This window comes from Esox lucius, chromosome 16 (genome assembly GCF_011004845.1).
Source record: "Esox lucius isolate fEsoLuc1 chromosome 16, fEsoLuc1.pri, whole genome shotgun sequence".
Lineage (NCBI taxonomy): Eukaryota > Metazoa > Chordata > Actinopteri > Esociformes > Esocidae > Esox > Esox lucius.
Genome location: NC_047584.1, coordinates 24,420,564 through 24,437,083, shown reverse-complemented (window position 1 = coordinate 24,437,083; position 16,520 = coordinate 24,420,564). Strand labels below are relative to the sequence as shown.

General features: G+C 43.8%; 1 protein-coding gene across 3 annotated transcripts in view; it reads left to right on the top strand.

The window, feature by feature from the left end:
• Positions 1-16,520, top strand: part of LOC105016393 (ephrin type-A receptor 6) — a 114,774-nt gene that overhangs the window by 22,650 nt on the left and 75,604 nt on the right. For all 3 annotated transcript variants that reach the window (XM_020055093.2, XM_020055092.2, XM_034286895.1), the window contains exon 3: positions 14,930-15,058. In XM_020055093.2, the coding sequence (XP_019910652.2) occupies positions 14,930-15,058 (129 nt within the window). The remainder of the gene's footprint in view (positions 1-14,929; positions 15,059-16,520) is intronic.

Sequence of the window (16,520 nt, the reverse complement as noted above, 5' to 3'; positions counted from 1 at the left end):
TCCCTAACCCTCTCTCTACCTTACCCTCTGTCTCCCTAACCTTCTCTCTCCCTTACCCTCTGTCTCCCTAACCCTCTCTCTCCCTTACCCTCTGTCTCCCTAACCCTCTCTCTCCCTTACCCTCTCTCTCCCTTACCCTCTGTCTCCCTAACCCTCTCTCTCCCTTACCCTCTGTCTCCCTAACCCTCTCTCTCCCTTACCCTCTCTCACCCTAACCCTCTGTCTCCCTAACCCTCTGTCTCCCTTACCCTCTGTCTCCCTAACCCTCTCTCTCCCTTACCCTCTGTCTCCCTAACCCTCTCTCTCCCTTACCCTCTCTCACCCTAACCCTCTGTCTCCCTAACCCTCTGTCTCCCTTACCCTCTGTCTCCCTAACCCTCTGTCTCCCTTACCCTCTGTCTCCCTTACCCTCTGTCTCCCTAACCCTCTGTCTCCCTTACCCTGTCTCCCTTACCCTCTGTCACCCTAACCCTCTCTCTCCCTTACCCTCTGTCTCCCTTACCCTCTGTCCCCCTAACCCTCTCTCTCCCTTACCCTCTGTCTCCCTAACCCTCTCTCTCCCTTACCGTCTGTCCCTAAACCTCTCTCTCCCTAACCCTCTCTCTCCTTTATCCTCTGCCTCTGTAAAACAGACATCCTCTTTTTGAGAACTCAGGGCAACCGACTGTGAAAGCGGCAGCATGTCTGTCTGTCTGTCTGTCCTGTCTGTCTGTCCTGTCCTGTCCTGTCTGTCTGTCTTTCTGTCTATCAGTGTATGTGTCTGTCTGAAGCAGCTCCGTGCCCTCTCAACAACATTGGTGTGTACATTATGATGTGCTGGTTCAGGAAATGACATATCTGATGAAAATAAGATCAGTGCTATTGATATTGACACTCACCTCACTGGGTGACATGATGTTATGTACACGCTCGGAAGCACCCTGAAGTCATAGGCGTTGCTGCCTGACACTTTTCAGTGTGTGTGTGTGTGTGTGTGTGTGTGCATGCTTGTGTTCTCTCTATGACAGCACCTCTGCATACAGCTGTCACTCTGATCCCACATCAGTCTGAGCTGACTGTATCACACACTGACATTCCATACTGCTGCTGCCTCCTCTTTTCTCCTCTCCCCTCTCATATAGTCTTTTCTCCTCTCTCCTTTCCTCTCCTCGCCTGTCCTCTCTCCTCAGCTAAAATAGATATGTAAAACACCAACCTCTTTCCCCCCCTTTTCCCACTCAGTTTGACTCCATGTGGGAAAAAAGGTCTCCACTGTCTCCTGAGATGAGATCTAGGGAAAAGGAGACGGTTTGGAGAAGAGAGGAAAGGAGGATGTTTTTTTCGCTCCTCAGCAAGAGATGGATGACAGGGTTCATGACCTTTAGCTCTGTCCCTGTAGGGGCTTCAGTTAAGGGGTTTCTTTTCATTATTCCAGATGGTTATTGATATAGCTTCTTCTGTGTCAAGTGGGAAGATTTAGCACAGTTGAGACTATTCCATTGGCTCCATTACCCTGGGGTAGCTAAATCAAGTAGAGCTAAAGTATTTGAAAGAAAACTAATACTTTTTGAACCCAAGTCTGTCAATGTCAAAGAACTCTGATGAGAGGGGATTTTTTGGTTGATGATTAATTTTCTGCATGGATATTTTCACTTATGAACAAATTGATAAAATCTCTAAGCGTAGCAGCAGACCGGTCACTAGCTGTCAGTTGCTCTTCCCCTCACACCTTCTCTCTCTCTTTCCATCTCGATGTCCCCCTCTCCCTCCATCTCTCTCTTTTCTTCTCTCCTTCCACCTCTCTCCCCCTCTCTCTTTCTCTCTCTTTCTCTCTCTTTCTGTGTTTTGTCAGTCTGAACTGTAGGTGGTATTTGTGCCTGGCCGCTCTCACAATGTTCCATTGCAGTTAATATGAACTAGATGAGTGTTGACTGTCTCTTCTCTACCCTAACATGTAACATTAGGATAGTGCAGGAGCGAGACCAAACAGAAGAACACCGATATGCTATGCTTTTCGTCTGACCTAAATCAGAGCATTCAGGCAAACAGAAAGGCTATTTAAGTGGGCACCGGCCAATAGGGCTTCTTTCTGAGAACCGGGAGCAGTGATTGATGACACCTGAGTCCCGCCCCTCTGCATCCATGTAGGTTGTGATAGATGTTGAAATGAAAGGCTCTTTAGATTCCGTTCACTCACAGCTGGCCACTGGCTCCTATCAATCTGCCAGGTGGGGGCTTGGGGTACAGGGGGTGGGTAGGTGAGGGGGTAGGTCCATTGTGTATTCCTTGTATTTGTTTCTACTGTGATGGATATCTCCCTACACAGCAGAGTAGACAGAGGTGTGTTTTTACAGTCTGATTAATGACAAGAACTAAAACAATAGGATTTTAAACAGGGGGCATGTAGCACACTGGGAGGACGTAATGCTTAAATGTCCATTTAGGAACAGAAACAGCCTTTCGCTGTCAGAGCCTTCTGAGGAGAGGAGTGCCGCCAGCATACCAAATATCCTCCTCAGGGAGCGCATCGACTGGACCCTGCTGTCTGACACACACTCTCTCACGCACACACACGCATACTCACACAAGCATGTACACACCAACCGACAGAGCAAAGTCTTCGTATTCTTGGCTTTGTCCTTTCTTTACATTGTCAAAGGTGACCTCAGGATCCCCAGTCTTCCAGTGTCCTCTCTCCCACCCTCTCATCCCGTTCACCTCCCCAACTTACCTCTCTTTCTTCCTCCCCCGTTTCCCCTCTCCCACTCATCCGTCCACATCCCCCATTTACCTCTCTTTTTAACTCCTCTTTCTTCCTCTCCCACATCTGTTGTGTTGTAGGTGTCTTAGGGCCTAGTAGCTCCATCCATCTTCCAGAGAGATCTGCTGGCACAGCTAGAATGGACCAGAAGTCTCTCTCTTCCTGTGACAAGAACAGATATTACCTAGCTGGATGGGACAGAGGGAACAGGGAAGTGTACAAGGGAACCAATAGCCAGAAAGAGAGAGCAACGCACAAAGCGAGCAGATAATGTTCAGTGTTGCTCAGGTTTCTGTTACCTCATTAAGACATACACACTCAGAGCACACCTGGTGGTGGGAAACTCCATTAGCTCAGTCTTGTTTACTGTGTTCAGTCTCGGCCAACAAAACAGTCAGGCCCAGTGGAGGTAATCGGTGTTCAATCGGTGTTTCGTCTCAGCCAACAAAACGTTGTCACGACGAGCAGAAGTAATCAGTGTTCAGTCTCGGCCAACAAAATAGTGTTCGACTCAGCGGAGGTAATCTGTGTTCAGGCTCGGCCAACAAAATAGTGTTCGACACAGTGGAGGTAATCTGTGTTCAGCTTCCGCCAACAAAACAGTGACAGAACCACTGTAGACATTGGAATGAATGTAAAGTAGCACTGTTTACTGAGAAAACATAAATTACAAGTGGCAAATATTGAGGACTTTGGGGATTTGATCTAGCAACTTTTCAGTTACTGGTCAGATGATCTCTACCGGCCATTAGTCAGTGATTAGAACCAGAGAGGTAGAGATAATCAATCAATTACAGGAGTGCTCACACACACACACACACAGACATCCCAGTCATTCTCAAGTATAAGGTTCAACTTTCTTTCAACTTCTTTCAGTCCTTTGCCAAACTGTGAAGGGCTGAGCCGACTCTCCTGTGACGGTTCCACAGTTTCTCAGCTCACGATGTCTTTGGAGGATCAAAGAAACCTAAAAGTAGCGGCTATGTCGTTTGAGGTGCCACTTTGGGCATGCGTGTATGTGCATGTGTGTGGGTGTGTGTGTGCATGCGTGCGTGTGTTCTTCGGTGTGTGTGTGTGTGTTTTCCTATAAATGGGGCAGCAGTGGACTAAAGACATAAAGGAAGAAATGCTGTCAGATGTGTATCCACTGTAATGCAGTGATCATGAATTCAGGAGACACTGCTAAGTCTTTACTTATTCCTTTAGTGTGATTCAGAGCAGTGTCTATAGAGAAGGGTTCCACCGCTGGCTTTATCTCTCAGGCACAAACATAATCCTTGACCATTTTAACTCTTAGGGCATAACCATCCACTTATTGCCTGATAGCAATGGGGCTTTACAAGTAAATGTGTACTGCAAGTTTATGAGCTTTGACAAAACTTGCCTGTGAATATTGTGTGTATTAGCACTCTCCGTCAGAGGAATATTGCAGAAAGATGGTTTAACAAATTTCGGGTTCCCTGGCTTCTGTTAACCAGATGAGGGAGTGCGGGATTTCCAGAACAGCTGTTTCTCGTTTAATCAGTTTGGCTTAGCAATGTGCAGATTGTTTGATTCGACAAATGGAGCAGGCACTTAATGATCAAAAAGGTGTTGATTACAGGAACAACAGTTGGAATGGAGTCAAAAGAAAGAGCTCAAAAAGTCACTAATCTAGAAAAGGACATAATACCAACATAAAACGGTACAAAATAAGACATGGTGGTCCAGAAGTCTAAGACGCTTCCACCAGAACACACGTGAAACTGCAGCCCAGGTTTACATCCGACCTACTTCTCTTTTAGCAAAAAAACCTTCTCTTCTATCTTTCCACCCTGTTGAGTAAAGCAAAAGACAAAGGTTCCGCGTCCCTCCTGTTGCTTCTTGATCTTAGAGCTGCTTTTGACACTATTGATCACACCCTTCTCTTAGAGAGGCTGGAAACCCATATTGGGCTACGTGGACATGTTCTAGCCTGGATTAAATCTTATTTATCTGAAAGATATCAGTTGTGTGGATGGCATGTCCTCTGACAAATCAAATGTATGTTTTGGTGTTCCTCAAGGCTCGGTTCTGGGCCCATCTCACTATATATGCTGCCTCTGGGTGATGTAATTCGGAATCACAGTGTAAATTTCCACTGTTATGCTGATGACACACAGTAAAATATTTCAATGAGGCATGGAGAAGCCCCAAAATTAGCTACTTTGGGAGCCTGCGTTTCAGATATTAGGAAGTGGACGACAGATAACTTGTTGCTTTTAAACTCAAGAAAAACAGAAATGCTCATTTTAGGACCCAAGAAACAAAGAGCTTTGTTGGCAGATCTCACTGTGAACCTCGACAGCTGCATGGTCGTATCTCAAAAAAACTGTAAGAAACCTCGGCGTTACCCCTTACTGTAATGCTCTTCTTTTTATTTACAACATTAGCAATGACTGCACAGCAAAGTATTTCTGATCAAGTTATATTAATGAACAAAAAATCTTTTTCTTTCGGAAACAAGGACATTTCTAAGTGACCCCAAACTTTTGAACGATGGTATATATTAACAAAATACAATCTGCAATACAGCCTCTGCAGAAAGCCATAGAGGGAACCTGACAGAAAATTGCAGGCAAAGTAAAATCCTAAGTGAAATGTCAAAATTTCAATAAATGAAAGGTCTGGCTTACACACACAAGGGTGGTTAGAAATAATGCTTCCCCTTTAAAAGAGCACTTTTAAAACATTGGTGTTATTACGTGTCAAGGCCGTTGCCAAGTTGTAGCTGCCTCTGTCCCAATTGCAGTGTTAGGCCCAATCACTCAGCTAAGGAATAATCATTTATTCAACTCAAATCTTTTCATGAACATGGGCAACAATGTGTTCTTTAGTTGTAACGCCATAGGGGGACAACATAACCAGGCAGCAGTTTTAAACGAAATACAAACAGGAAGCCATTAGTAGTTTAGGAAATGTCATGTTAATCAGATGGCTCCGTGGACATTCTCCCCAGCAGAGGAGGTGGTCCTAGACCACTAAAGGGACGTTAGGGAAGATCAGTAAGGGACGTTAGGGAGTTTCATTTCTCAATCTGAAAGTGATTTAGTTTGGTTAAAGTGGGCCTGTTGGCTATAGATATACTTTTATGCCGTGAATGCTGTGAAATCTTTTCTATTGATGTTGCCTCTTTTATTTTGTCCAGAGGGTCTTTCAGTGGGGATATCTGTACCAGATTATTGTCTGGGAAACCTGCCGGATGTTTTAGGCAATCTGTTATTTTTATTATGTTGCCTAGGCTTATTCATTTCAGATTACTAAAGCATCTCTGGAAGCCTGCTGTTCTGTAAGTCATCCTTGATTATATGGGCAGTTTGATGGCCAAAGAATGCAAAAATGACATAAAAAGATTGCTGAAATTCTAGGCAGCCCTCTTCTTACATATCAACATAGATTTTCCTTGCTAAATCACTCAGCATTGCATATCAATAAGTAAAATGTGTACAGCAGTCGAAGTAAAGCCACCTTGGGTTACAATCGCTATGAACGATTAAATTGACCGGACACAAAAATAAAATCTTCAAAATGATCTGAAGAACCTGTTCGAGGTCCATTTCTTCCCTGTAATGCACAGTGAACCATGCAGGCTCCGATGTCAATTGGATTTTCAACGAAGGGAAAGTCCATAGTGATGGAAATAATCTGTTTGGGCTTTTTTTATCAAGGCAGGCTAAGAAAAACTTGTAGCATGTTTCCTTTGAGACTAGTTTCCTATCATTTCTGATCAGTCCATACGTTAAACGCTCTTCCACAATTGACAAGTCTTGTCAATCTTCATTCATTGTGATTGGTTAGAGTCGAGAAATAGGGCAGAGCTTGTATTGTAAACAAGCTAGTGAGAACATTAGACCCTGTTGTTACTTTAAATCCTAATCATAAACCTTTCTTTTCAGCAATTCAAGTTGTTTATTTGTAAGCTCCAAATCCTCATATTTCACTCAACCCCATGCCTAACCTTAACATCTACCTAACCCTAATCTTAACCCTTATCCAACATTTCTTGCATTAGTTTCTGCATGTTTCTGCTGTGTGCATGTCGCAATGTTCTAATACGCAATTTGTGTCTGTTTCACAAAAATCTGTAATTCTGTGTTGGTTGTCCCAACTGCCTTTACAGCAGCCTGTATTCCTGTCAACTCAGCTGTTGGAGACTGTTTATGACTGGTCATGTTAACTGAACAAAGTTTACACCCTAAGACAGCCCGTTCAAACAACTACATAACATGAATGATAGCATGTTAATAGTTCTCAATAAATAAATTAGAAGCAAAACAGTTCCTCATTCTTTATTTTAGTTCCAAGTGCGGAGCCCACCCAAGAGAGTTGTAGTCCGGACAGTAGATGACGCGTGCCTGAATGTGAGTCACTTCCTGTGTGAAGAAAGGTAATATTTTATGGATGTTGTAAAGCATAGGGACTCCAGGGTCTGGGAACTTTGTAGAAAAACTAACATTTTCCTGTGAGTATGAACTGTTATGCATTAACTGTGACTTGAGGAGATGCTTATCATGTGTAAAACGCATCAAGACAGCGCTGAGACAGAAAAAACATTGGAAGAGGGGCAGTCATTCAGTTTATAATACAACTGCAAAAACAGTTTTAATATATTCATGATGAAATCATATATTTATAAAAATAAAAAAAAAGTAACTTTATTTCTATCTTGGAAAAAATCTTCAAAAAAAAAAGAGTCTCAGTGTTGGTTATGAACACGTATTTTGCTGACTTAGAATGTGTTACAAACCGTCGACATCTCCGCTTTCCAACTGTCTTTGATGCTCTAGAGGCAGTAAGATGTGCAGAAATCGCGATTGGTATCTTTGAAGCACATGGGACATAGTTTTGTGCTTTTAGGCCTGTAGAAATACTGTTAAATACTTTTACTAGTTTGATTATGTACTGTTTGGATTGTCACTCTTTAACGTTTACATTATACAGCTGTCGGTGTTAACTTACTGTAGGAGCACTAGTCTACATCCTGAGGTGCTTGGCTTTCCGCCGTGTGGCCTGTGCACTGCTGTATCCAACAGAAGGCCGGTTTCACCATCTGCTATAGCTGATACACATCCAGGAGGTTTGCACCTTATATTCTGAGCTCCCCACATCCAATATTTTCACGCTTAATCAAATTTAGGCGTGGGGAAGTGGATCACACCCGGGACGGCGATGGGTGAACCATTGTCAGGAAATTAGCTTATCAAGGTGTCCAGCTAATCGGGGAGCTTTTCAAGGGCATCCGTTTGGTGATATATGACAGCTATAGATTAAAGGAGACACACACACACACACACACACACACACACATATGTAGCAGATGCTACAGGAAGGACACACCGTGGATTAATTCCTCCCTGTAAGCATGTGCTTCTTTGTGTGTGTGTGTGTGTGTGTGTGTGTGTGAGAGAGAGAGAGAGAGGGAAAACAGTCCAATAACTAAGGAAAATACACACCTACACTTACACACACAAGCCTGCTCCAGTCATTCCAATAGCTCCTCTCGCAGGGAATGATAACCCCTTATCACCACTAGACAGGAGTTTTAACTTTTTAAATAGAAGATAAAACTTTACAACCCCTGCTCTGATGGGTTGGAATCTAAATGTTTAATTTGCCTTACCTGTGCCAGGGAATCGGGTGGTGAGGATATTTAAAAGCAGCCCCATTTAGTTCAAGTCAGACCTGTAGGATGTTTCATGGCAGTGGTTCACTCCTGGGGCAGTTGGGCAGAAGGAGGGGGCTTTAAAGGACTGTCTGTCTTTCATACGGGAGCTGGAATGGGCTTCATCTCACGGAGAAATCAATTCTCCAGTCTTCACCGCCTTTTTAAATTATGCATCAAGACTGGCTTTGGCAGCCACATCCGGGCTCAGAGGCTGTTTCAACTTTTTAGCTGCATTTTGGATTTTCTTTTAGATTTGTGTCCTTCAGCAGAATCATTAGGATCTTATTGCTAACCGACTAGGCAAACATGCACGCACGCACACATTTACAATCTATATTCTTGTTTTTGAAGAAATGCGGGATCCAAACAACTCATTTAAAAAGTTGAATAGACAAAAACAGTTTGCATATTGGAGAACGTTCTGACAGGAGGCTCGTCAGAATTATCTGACCTTCTCTAAGCAGCTAAACATTAATTACCTTCCCTTATCAGCCCGTCCTCTTAGAGTTTTCAGCCTTCTGTGGAACAGTGAATCAGGTGGGCAATCTAGTCCTGTTAACAGCCCTTGGGCTTTAAGTTAAATAATGTAAGGTACATTCAGGCAATTTAGCAGAAGCTCTTATCCAGACTTCAAAACATTGAATCTGTCAAGTGGTGGACAAGTAGTTAATTGTTAGTTTTAGCAGGGTTTCATTTTTTGCAACATTTCAATTTTGGTTTTGGTTTGCTGTGTACTCTATTCTTTTGCGTTATAGAAGTATATACATTATTCAAATCTATACACTCATCATATGTAACATTTTCAGTTAATCCACTTTTGTTTGCATGTTTTATCATTGTTTTCTCTTGCTTCCTGGGTGAACTCAACTCATTAGGCATTTCTATTGGTGAATTGGTCCTGAGGAGCGGACCTCTGGGCCAACCGGAACTGAGGATGTGGCCCATGTGGACCTATGACGTTAGTGCCAGGACTGTCCATTTGGTTTTTTTCACAGACAAAAATGTAAACAGAGAAGTATGAAAAGTAAAGGAAAGGGATGGAAGAGAGGAAGGGACGATTAGATGAGCCGAAACCCTCAACATTCTACACATCGCCAGACATCAGACTGAGCCAGCTGTCGGATCCCTGATGGGCAGCAGCATTTGAGGAGCTAGGCAAAAAACATCGCACACGGGGCCAGGAGGTCGGCACAAACCTACTACCCAGGCACAGTGCGAGTACCGTTTTGCTCAATTATACGTGTGGTGTAGAGGGCATTAGCGCCGGCTGTGGGGCCTAGGTATTCAGCTGTGTTCGGTGGTAAGTGGAGATAGTCTCATAGTTATGTAGAGTGGTTCTGCTTTGCTCAGGGCCATTTTTAGGTACTTTTAACAACGTCGTATCATACGGGAACAGTTTTGTCCGGTAGAGTTAACATTTAACAACCGCTTTACGTTTATTGGTTACACTCTGAGTGTTATTCAAAGCAAGTGACCGGATTGGCCCTGAGTCACTGTGAGGGGGAAGCAGTGTGCCGAGACCGGAAGAATTTTGGCGCCATCCTTGGACCGAGAGTGTTGTAATTTACTACCTTTTTAGACCTGTTTCCTCAAGAGGGTCTTCACCGGTTGGTGACGACTTTATGGACATTTTAAAGGGACATTTTTATATTGTATTCTTAATAAAATGTTAGTACTCTGCTGCTGCCTCCTTCTGGGTATTTTCTTTTCACTTCTCTCCCAGAAAACCAACAGACTGATAGCTTAAGTATTTTAATAAAATAGTTATATTGAGTTCCTAGGGCTCATAATATTACACCTTGGTGGCAATATATTGCAAAACTTTACCCTTTACCCATGGCGTGCAAATGCTTACATTTTCATACCTTTCGCCCCTTGACCCCCCATAGAAATGAAACCCACATCCCTGGAGATGCAAGTGCAATTCTTTAACCAACTGAGCTACTAGGGACCTGTTTTTGATACCAAGTTGTGCTATAGGGGTTAACCATCTGTTTTATATTATTGCCCGTGACCCCTGATATTAAAGAGACTACCTGGAGTATAATGTCAGCAATGCCCATGGCTGCTGGTGCTGTCGTAATTATATAAGCTGCTACGTATGGTGGTACAGATACAGGCTGTCCGCAGCCCAGAATGGTATCAAACTCCCAGTTAAATAGGCCGTCAAAAGCCCCATATTTATATTAGAATGCACTTCACGCACACACACACACACACGTACGCCCACACACACACCGACAAAGAACGATGCTATTGTTTTTGGGATTTAACGGAACTTGTATTTGTGACCTTATGGTACTGGGGCTCTTTATGGTCAAATTAAAATGAGTGGGTTTTAATTACAGGGATGTAGTCTGTGCACTTCAGGCTATAATTCAGATATTGTTAAAGCTGCCTGTACAGGATTTTCGTAAATTTCTAAAATTTTCTCATACCTCCTCAGAGAACCGTTGCACCATTGTATTGCTTCTTAAGATAGTTTTTATATATCTTTACAGAAATACATGAATTAATTTTAATTAGTTCAGTAGGGATTTTCCAGCTGGACATACATATCAGTTAAGTTAGTTTTCCAGCTGGACATACATATCAGTTAAGTTAGTTTTCCAGCTGAGCAAACATATCAGTTAAGTTAGTTTTCCAGCTGGACATACATATCAGTTAAGTTAGTTTTCCAGCTGGACATACACATCAGTTAAGTTAGTTTTCCAGCTGAGCAAACATATCGGTTAAGTTAGTGCCTGAGGGCCATGGGGATAGATTTGTCTATTGGGTGACATGCAGCCCAAAAAAAAGGAACTCAGTTGGGGACTTCTACCTAGATGCATCTTCCTCAAATCTGCCAAAGCACAATTTTTACTTTAGCAAAAATTAAAGATATTGGATCTAGGTCTTTTGATGTTTTTCATTTTTAACGATTTATCTTTTTGTATTTTTCAGGCTGTAGACACTTGACATTCTGAGCACTGAAATTCCTTCTAATCCTTTTTAAATGTGTGTAGCCAAGTTCAGAGAGTGTTCAGAGGGAGATTTGGAAAGCTATTTCCTTCTGCTCTTCTGTGTGGGTTGTTTGCTTACGGTTAGTCTTATTCTTCACACTGTTTCTCTCCTTGTTTCTTCCTCCCTGTTTCTCTCTCCCTGTCTCTCTCTCTTTCTGTCTCTGTCCCTGGTGTGTCTGATGCAAGGCCTTTCAGTCTCCTCCCTCACAGGTTACTGTGTCTGCAGGGGTCCTGTCTTTAGCGTTGTTGCCGTTTATCACACACACACACAAACACACACACACACACACCAGCAGTCTTCTGAATACCCACAGAGTTCTTAGATGTCTTTGATGGGATTTGACCTCCACCTCATGCCTCCCGGGCTAGCCGTCTACCTGCATTTTCTCTCCCTCTCTCCCTCGGTCCTCCCCCATTTTCCCTTGGCCCTCTGCCCCTTCCTCTTTCTTTCCCTCCTGCTCTTTCTCCTTCTCCGTTCGTCCCCCTGGCCCTCTGCCCCTCCCTCTCCATCAAACCCATCGGCCTTCCCCAGCCAGAGGACACATCCTGCTCGTTGGTTTAAGCCCGAGCGCCGGTTATTTCATGGGTCTAACAGGTATTGAATCAGCCTGTGTTTTGGTAACTAATTGGAACCATGTTGTAGTCTGTCTTCCTGAGTGTTACCCAACCCCTTACCTCTCACCTCAGTCTGAACACTATCACACAGTTACCCAGACCCACTTCCTGGAACTACACACGCTGCATTACAGATGCTTTTTTTTTTTTTTAGACAAGCAGATTTCCCTTCTTGGCTCAAAAGGGGCCCTCTGCAGTTCCAGCAGTCTGTACAGCTCCCTTGCCTGATGAGATCAGCTTCCATCAGCCAGAGACTGGAAATAAAAGCAGCGAGTTTGAAGCGAACGTTCCCCTCTGACTGGGTCCAGTGTTGAGAGGTACAGTCTCTGAGGTGTCAGGGTGGAGTGTGGAGAGCTGTGGCACCCAGAGGGGCTGTTCAGGGGCCACCGGGGGCCAGCTGTATCCTCCATCTCAGCTCCGTGGTCACTGTGGAATGTCAGCAGTGCCTTCCAGAGGACAGATGGCTTGGCAGGCACACACACGCACACACAGGCTCAACGTCATTCATTCCCCGTCCCCCTGTCCTCCATCCACACTCGCACACACGAATGGCTCCGCAGAGAGATGCATTCTAAGACCACCCCAGGGTTTCTCTGTCTAGCCTTACTAACTCTGTCAAGCTGCTTTAGTTTCTCTAAGCTGGAGAGCGAGAGAGAGAGAGAGTCTTTGAAGACGTACCTTTGGGGGATGGATGGGGAAGGTTTGTAAAGGAGGCTACTGATAAGGGATTACTCATAGCCAAAATACCTGTTCAGGTGTCATAGCGATCACAGTCTATACACTTGGCTTAGATATGAAGCATCATTTTCTTACCAAACTCTATTTTAAGCAGTGTAGGTAATGTAAACTGGAATGATCTTTACTGATTTTATGGTTAGCATCTGTAAATCCTTATCTGATTTCATAAGCATCGAAGTCGGTCCATTTATATCACTAATGAAAATCTTGTTGTTAAACAACATTTAGATTTTGACACTTGGCTGAAGCTTACCAACTGAGTTCTAAGGTGTCGGGATCCGATTAGAATTCACAGCAGCACAATACCACATGATGCATATTAGGCAATATAACACCTAATCAAAATCAATTTGTTTTAATTATGTTATGATTACTGGGACACCTTGAGGGAGAAACAGATTAAAACGTGTCGTCCTTTTGATTGAATTAAAACATGTCATTAAAAAGGATAATGAGTCTGTGACATCAAACGTTAGTACTTGACTGCGGTTGCCGTGTTGGGAGGTAGTGTTTAGATAAGTATAAAACTGCTTATTAACAGAGTCGGTTTACCACTGAAATAATTGTCTCAAATTAGTGTCCTCTCTCCCCAACTCTCTATAGTGTGTTTGCTAATAAAAAGCATATGTTCATCTCATATATTAATTGGACTGGATGGATCTGACAGAGGAGGAGCGAGGGAGGGGGGTGAGGGAGATTGGGTGACTAGTGGGTGAGTTGTATTTTCACGGTTTGGAATTTACTGGAGTTATGGATGAGACGCCAAGCCTGTGTTCATGATGTGAGAGGCCGGGAGAGACACAAGGCTACATCAGCTGTTCTGTTGCATGCAGATACCACTTATTATCACGCAGCAGTAAGATCCCCTGCCCAAGGAGACAGAGCAGGTGGAGGTCAAAGTGTGTAGAGATGTCCGGGGCCTAGGGCGGCCTGAGCTACAGCACGTGTGTGAGTGGGCATGGGTTTGAATCTGGCCCACTGACATTTGACCTGAAATGAAATACTACAAAAGGAGTGCCACGCTTGTTGTAAAATACCCCGGGAATTAAAATGATAAAAGAGTGCATCCTGAGGTCAAAGTCACGTCAGGCACATTGTTGATTGTCTAGACTGAAGGGCATCTGGGGTGTTGTTGTTGAGCTGATTAAAACCATTTTCCTCAACAGGTAATTTGATTCCAGCAGCTTGGTGTTAGGTAGTCCAGGGTCATTCTACAGCCGTCAGACACACACACACACCTGCCTGTGTGTATGTGTCAGTTTAATAGAGGGTAGAGCCGGAGGGTCGGGGCTAAACACCTCCATTACATTTCTATTCTAACAACACAGAGGCAGGTGGCCTGCTGACCTCATGAAGCTCTTACACTGCAGAGCTGTCACCCTTGTCACATGACTTAGGAGTCACTAATCTTGTTCAAAGAGCCTTCTGCCTAAATGCACAGAAATCGGGCGGATTGACGTTTGAAACTTGGCCTATGTTAGCGTATAGAAAGACAAGGAGGAACTCATCCTCAGCTAATCATCCCCAACAACACCTTCCCCTTTAATAATATGGAACACCTTCCCTTTAATAACATACAGCACCTTTCCTTTAATTACATAGAACCCCTTCCCTGCAATAACATACAACATGTTTTCTTTAAAAACATACAGCACCTTCAGTTTAATAACATATAACGCCCTCCCTTTAATAACATGCAGCACCTTCTCTTTAAAAACATATAGCACCTTCCCTTTAATAATATACAACTGGTTCCCTTTAATAACATACAATGCGTTCCCTTAACAAAGTACAACTCCTTCCCTTTAACAACATACAACCCCCTGATTTACTGCAGCACATTACCAGTTCGTCTGGGTCTAGCGTCTATGTGGAGTCCTGCCTGGCCGTTGTGTGATTCCTTAAAATTAAATGACACATACTTACTCAGTTAGGTCACTCCCATTAAATTCTATGGTCAATTCAACTAAGGCCAACTTTGAATGGTTGAATTGGGGTTACACAGATTTATGGGAGTTATAAACTCCTCAGTGGAGAGAGAAAGATTGCTGTGTTTAAGTTCCCTCTTTTTCTCCTCTCCTATCTCCTTACTCCTCTTCTCTCTCCTCTCCTTCCTTCTCCTCTTGTCTGTTTTCTTCTTCTCCTGTCCAGTGGGATGCTATAACAGAGATGGATGAACACAATCGTCCTATCCATACCTTCCAGGTGTGTAATGTAATGGAGCCTAACCAGAACAACTGGCTTCGCTCCAACTGGATCTTCCGTCAGGCTGCACAGAAGGTGGGTCGAGGTTCTGATGGCTCAGTAGGTTTGAGCACGGTTCTGGTAAAACCTGTGAAATGGGTTCATTTCCAGTAGGGGCCATGTACACATATTACCCTAACTAGGGTTGGGGGATGTCTAGAATGACATAGGTTCCCATCAGCCTTTCCCAGCATCAGCACCAGGTGCACATGGAGGCATCAGTTTAAGGAAACAGCGCAATGTAACAAACTATACTTAAGCCACAGAGTAACTAGAGTCCATATATTTTGTGAATCTTAATCATTCTCACTAATACAGTGGGGAGAACAAGTATTTGATACACTGCCGATTTTGCAGGTTTTCCTACTTACAAAGCATTTAGAGGTCTGTAATTTTTATCATAGGTACACTTCAACTGTGAGAGACGGAATCTAAAACAAAAATCCAGAAAATCACATTGTATGATTTTTTATAATTAATTTGCATTTTATTGCATGACATAAGTATTTGATCACCTACCAACCAGTAAGAATTCCGTCTCTCACAGACCTGTTATTTTTTCTTTAAGAAGCCCTCCTGTTCTCCACTCATTACCTGTATTAACTGCACCTGTTTGAACCTGTATAAAAGACACCTGTCCACACACTCAATCAAACAGACTCCAACCTCTCCACAATGACCAAGACCAGAGAGCTGTGTAAGGACATCAGGGATAAAATTGTAGACCTGCACAAGGCTAGGACGGGCTACAGGACAATAGGCAAGCAGCTTGGTGAGAAGGCAACAACTGTTGGCACAATTATTAGAAAATGGAAGAAGTTCAAGATGACGGCCAGTCTCCCTCGGTCTGGGGCTCCATGCAAGATCTCACCTCGTGGGGCATCATTGATCATGAGGAAGGTGAGGGATCAGCCCAGAACTACACGGCAGGACCTGGTCAATGACCTGAAGAGAGCTGGGACCACAGTCTTAAAGAAAACCATTAGTAACACACTACGCCGTCATGGATTAAAGTCCTGCAGCGCACGCAAGGTCCCCCTGCTCAAGCCAGCACATGTCCAGGCCAGCCTGAAGTTTGCAAATGACCATCTGGATAATCCAGAGGAGGAATGGGAGAAGGTCATGTGGTCTGATGAGACAAAAATAGAGCTTTTTGGTCTAAACTCCACTCGCCGTGTTTGGAGGAAGAAGAAGGATGAGTACAACCCCAAGAACACCATCCCTACCGTGAAGCATGGAGGTGGAAACCTCATTCTTTGGGGATGCTTTTCTGCAAAGGGGACAGGACGACTGCACCGTATTGAGGAGAGGATGGATGGGGCCATGTATTGCGAGATCTTGGCCAACAACCTCCTTCCCTCAGTAAGAGCATTGAAGATGGGTCATGACTGGGTCTTCCAGCATGACAACGACCCAAAACACACAGCCAGGGCAACTTAGGAGGCTCCGTACACAGCCAGGGCTCCGTAAGAAGCATCTCAAGGTCCTGGAGTGGCCT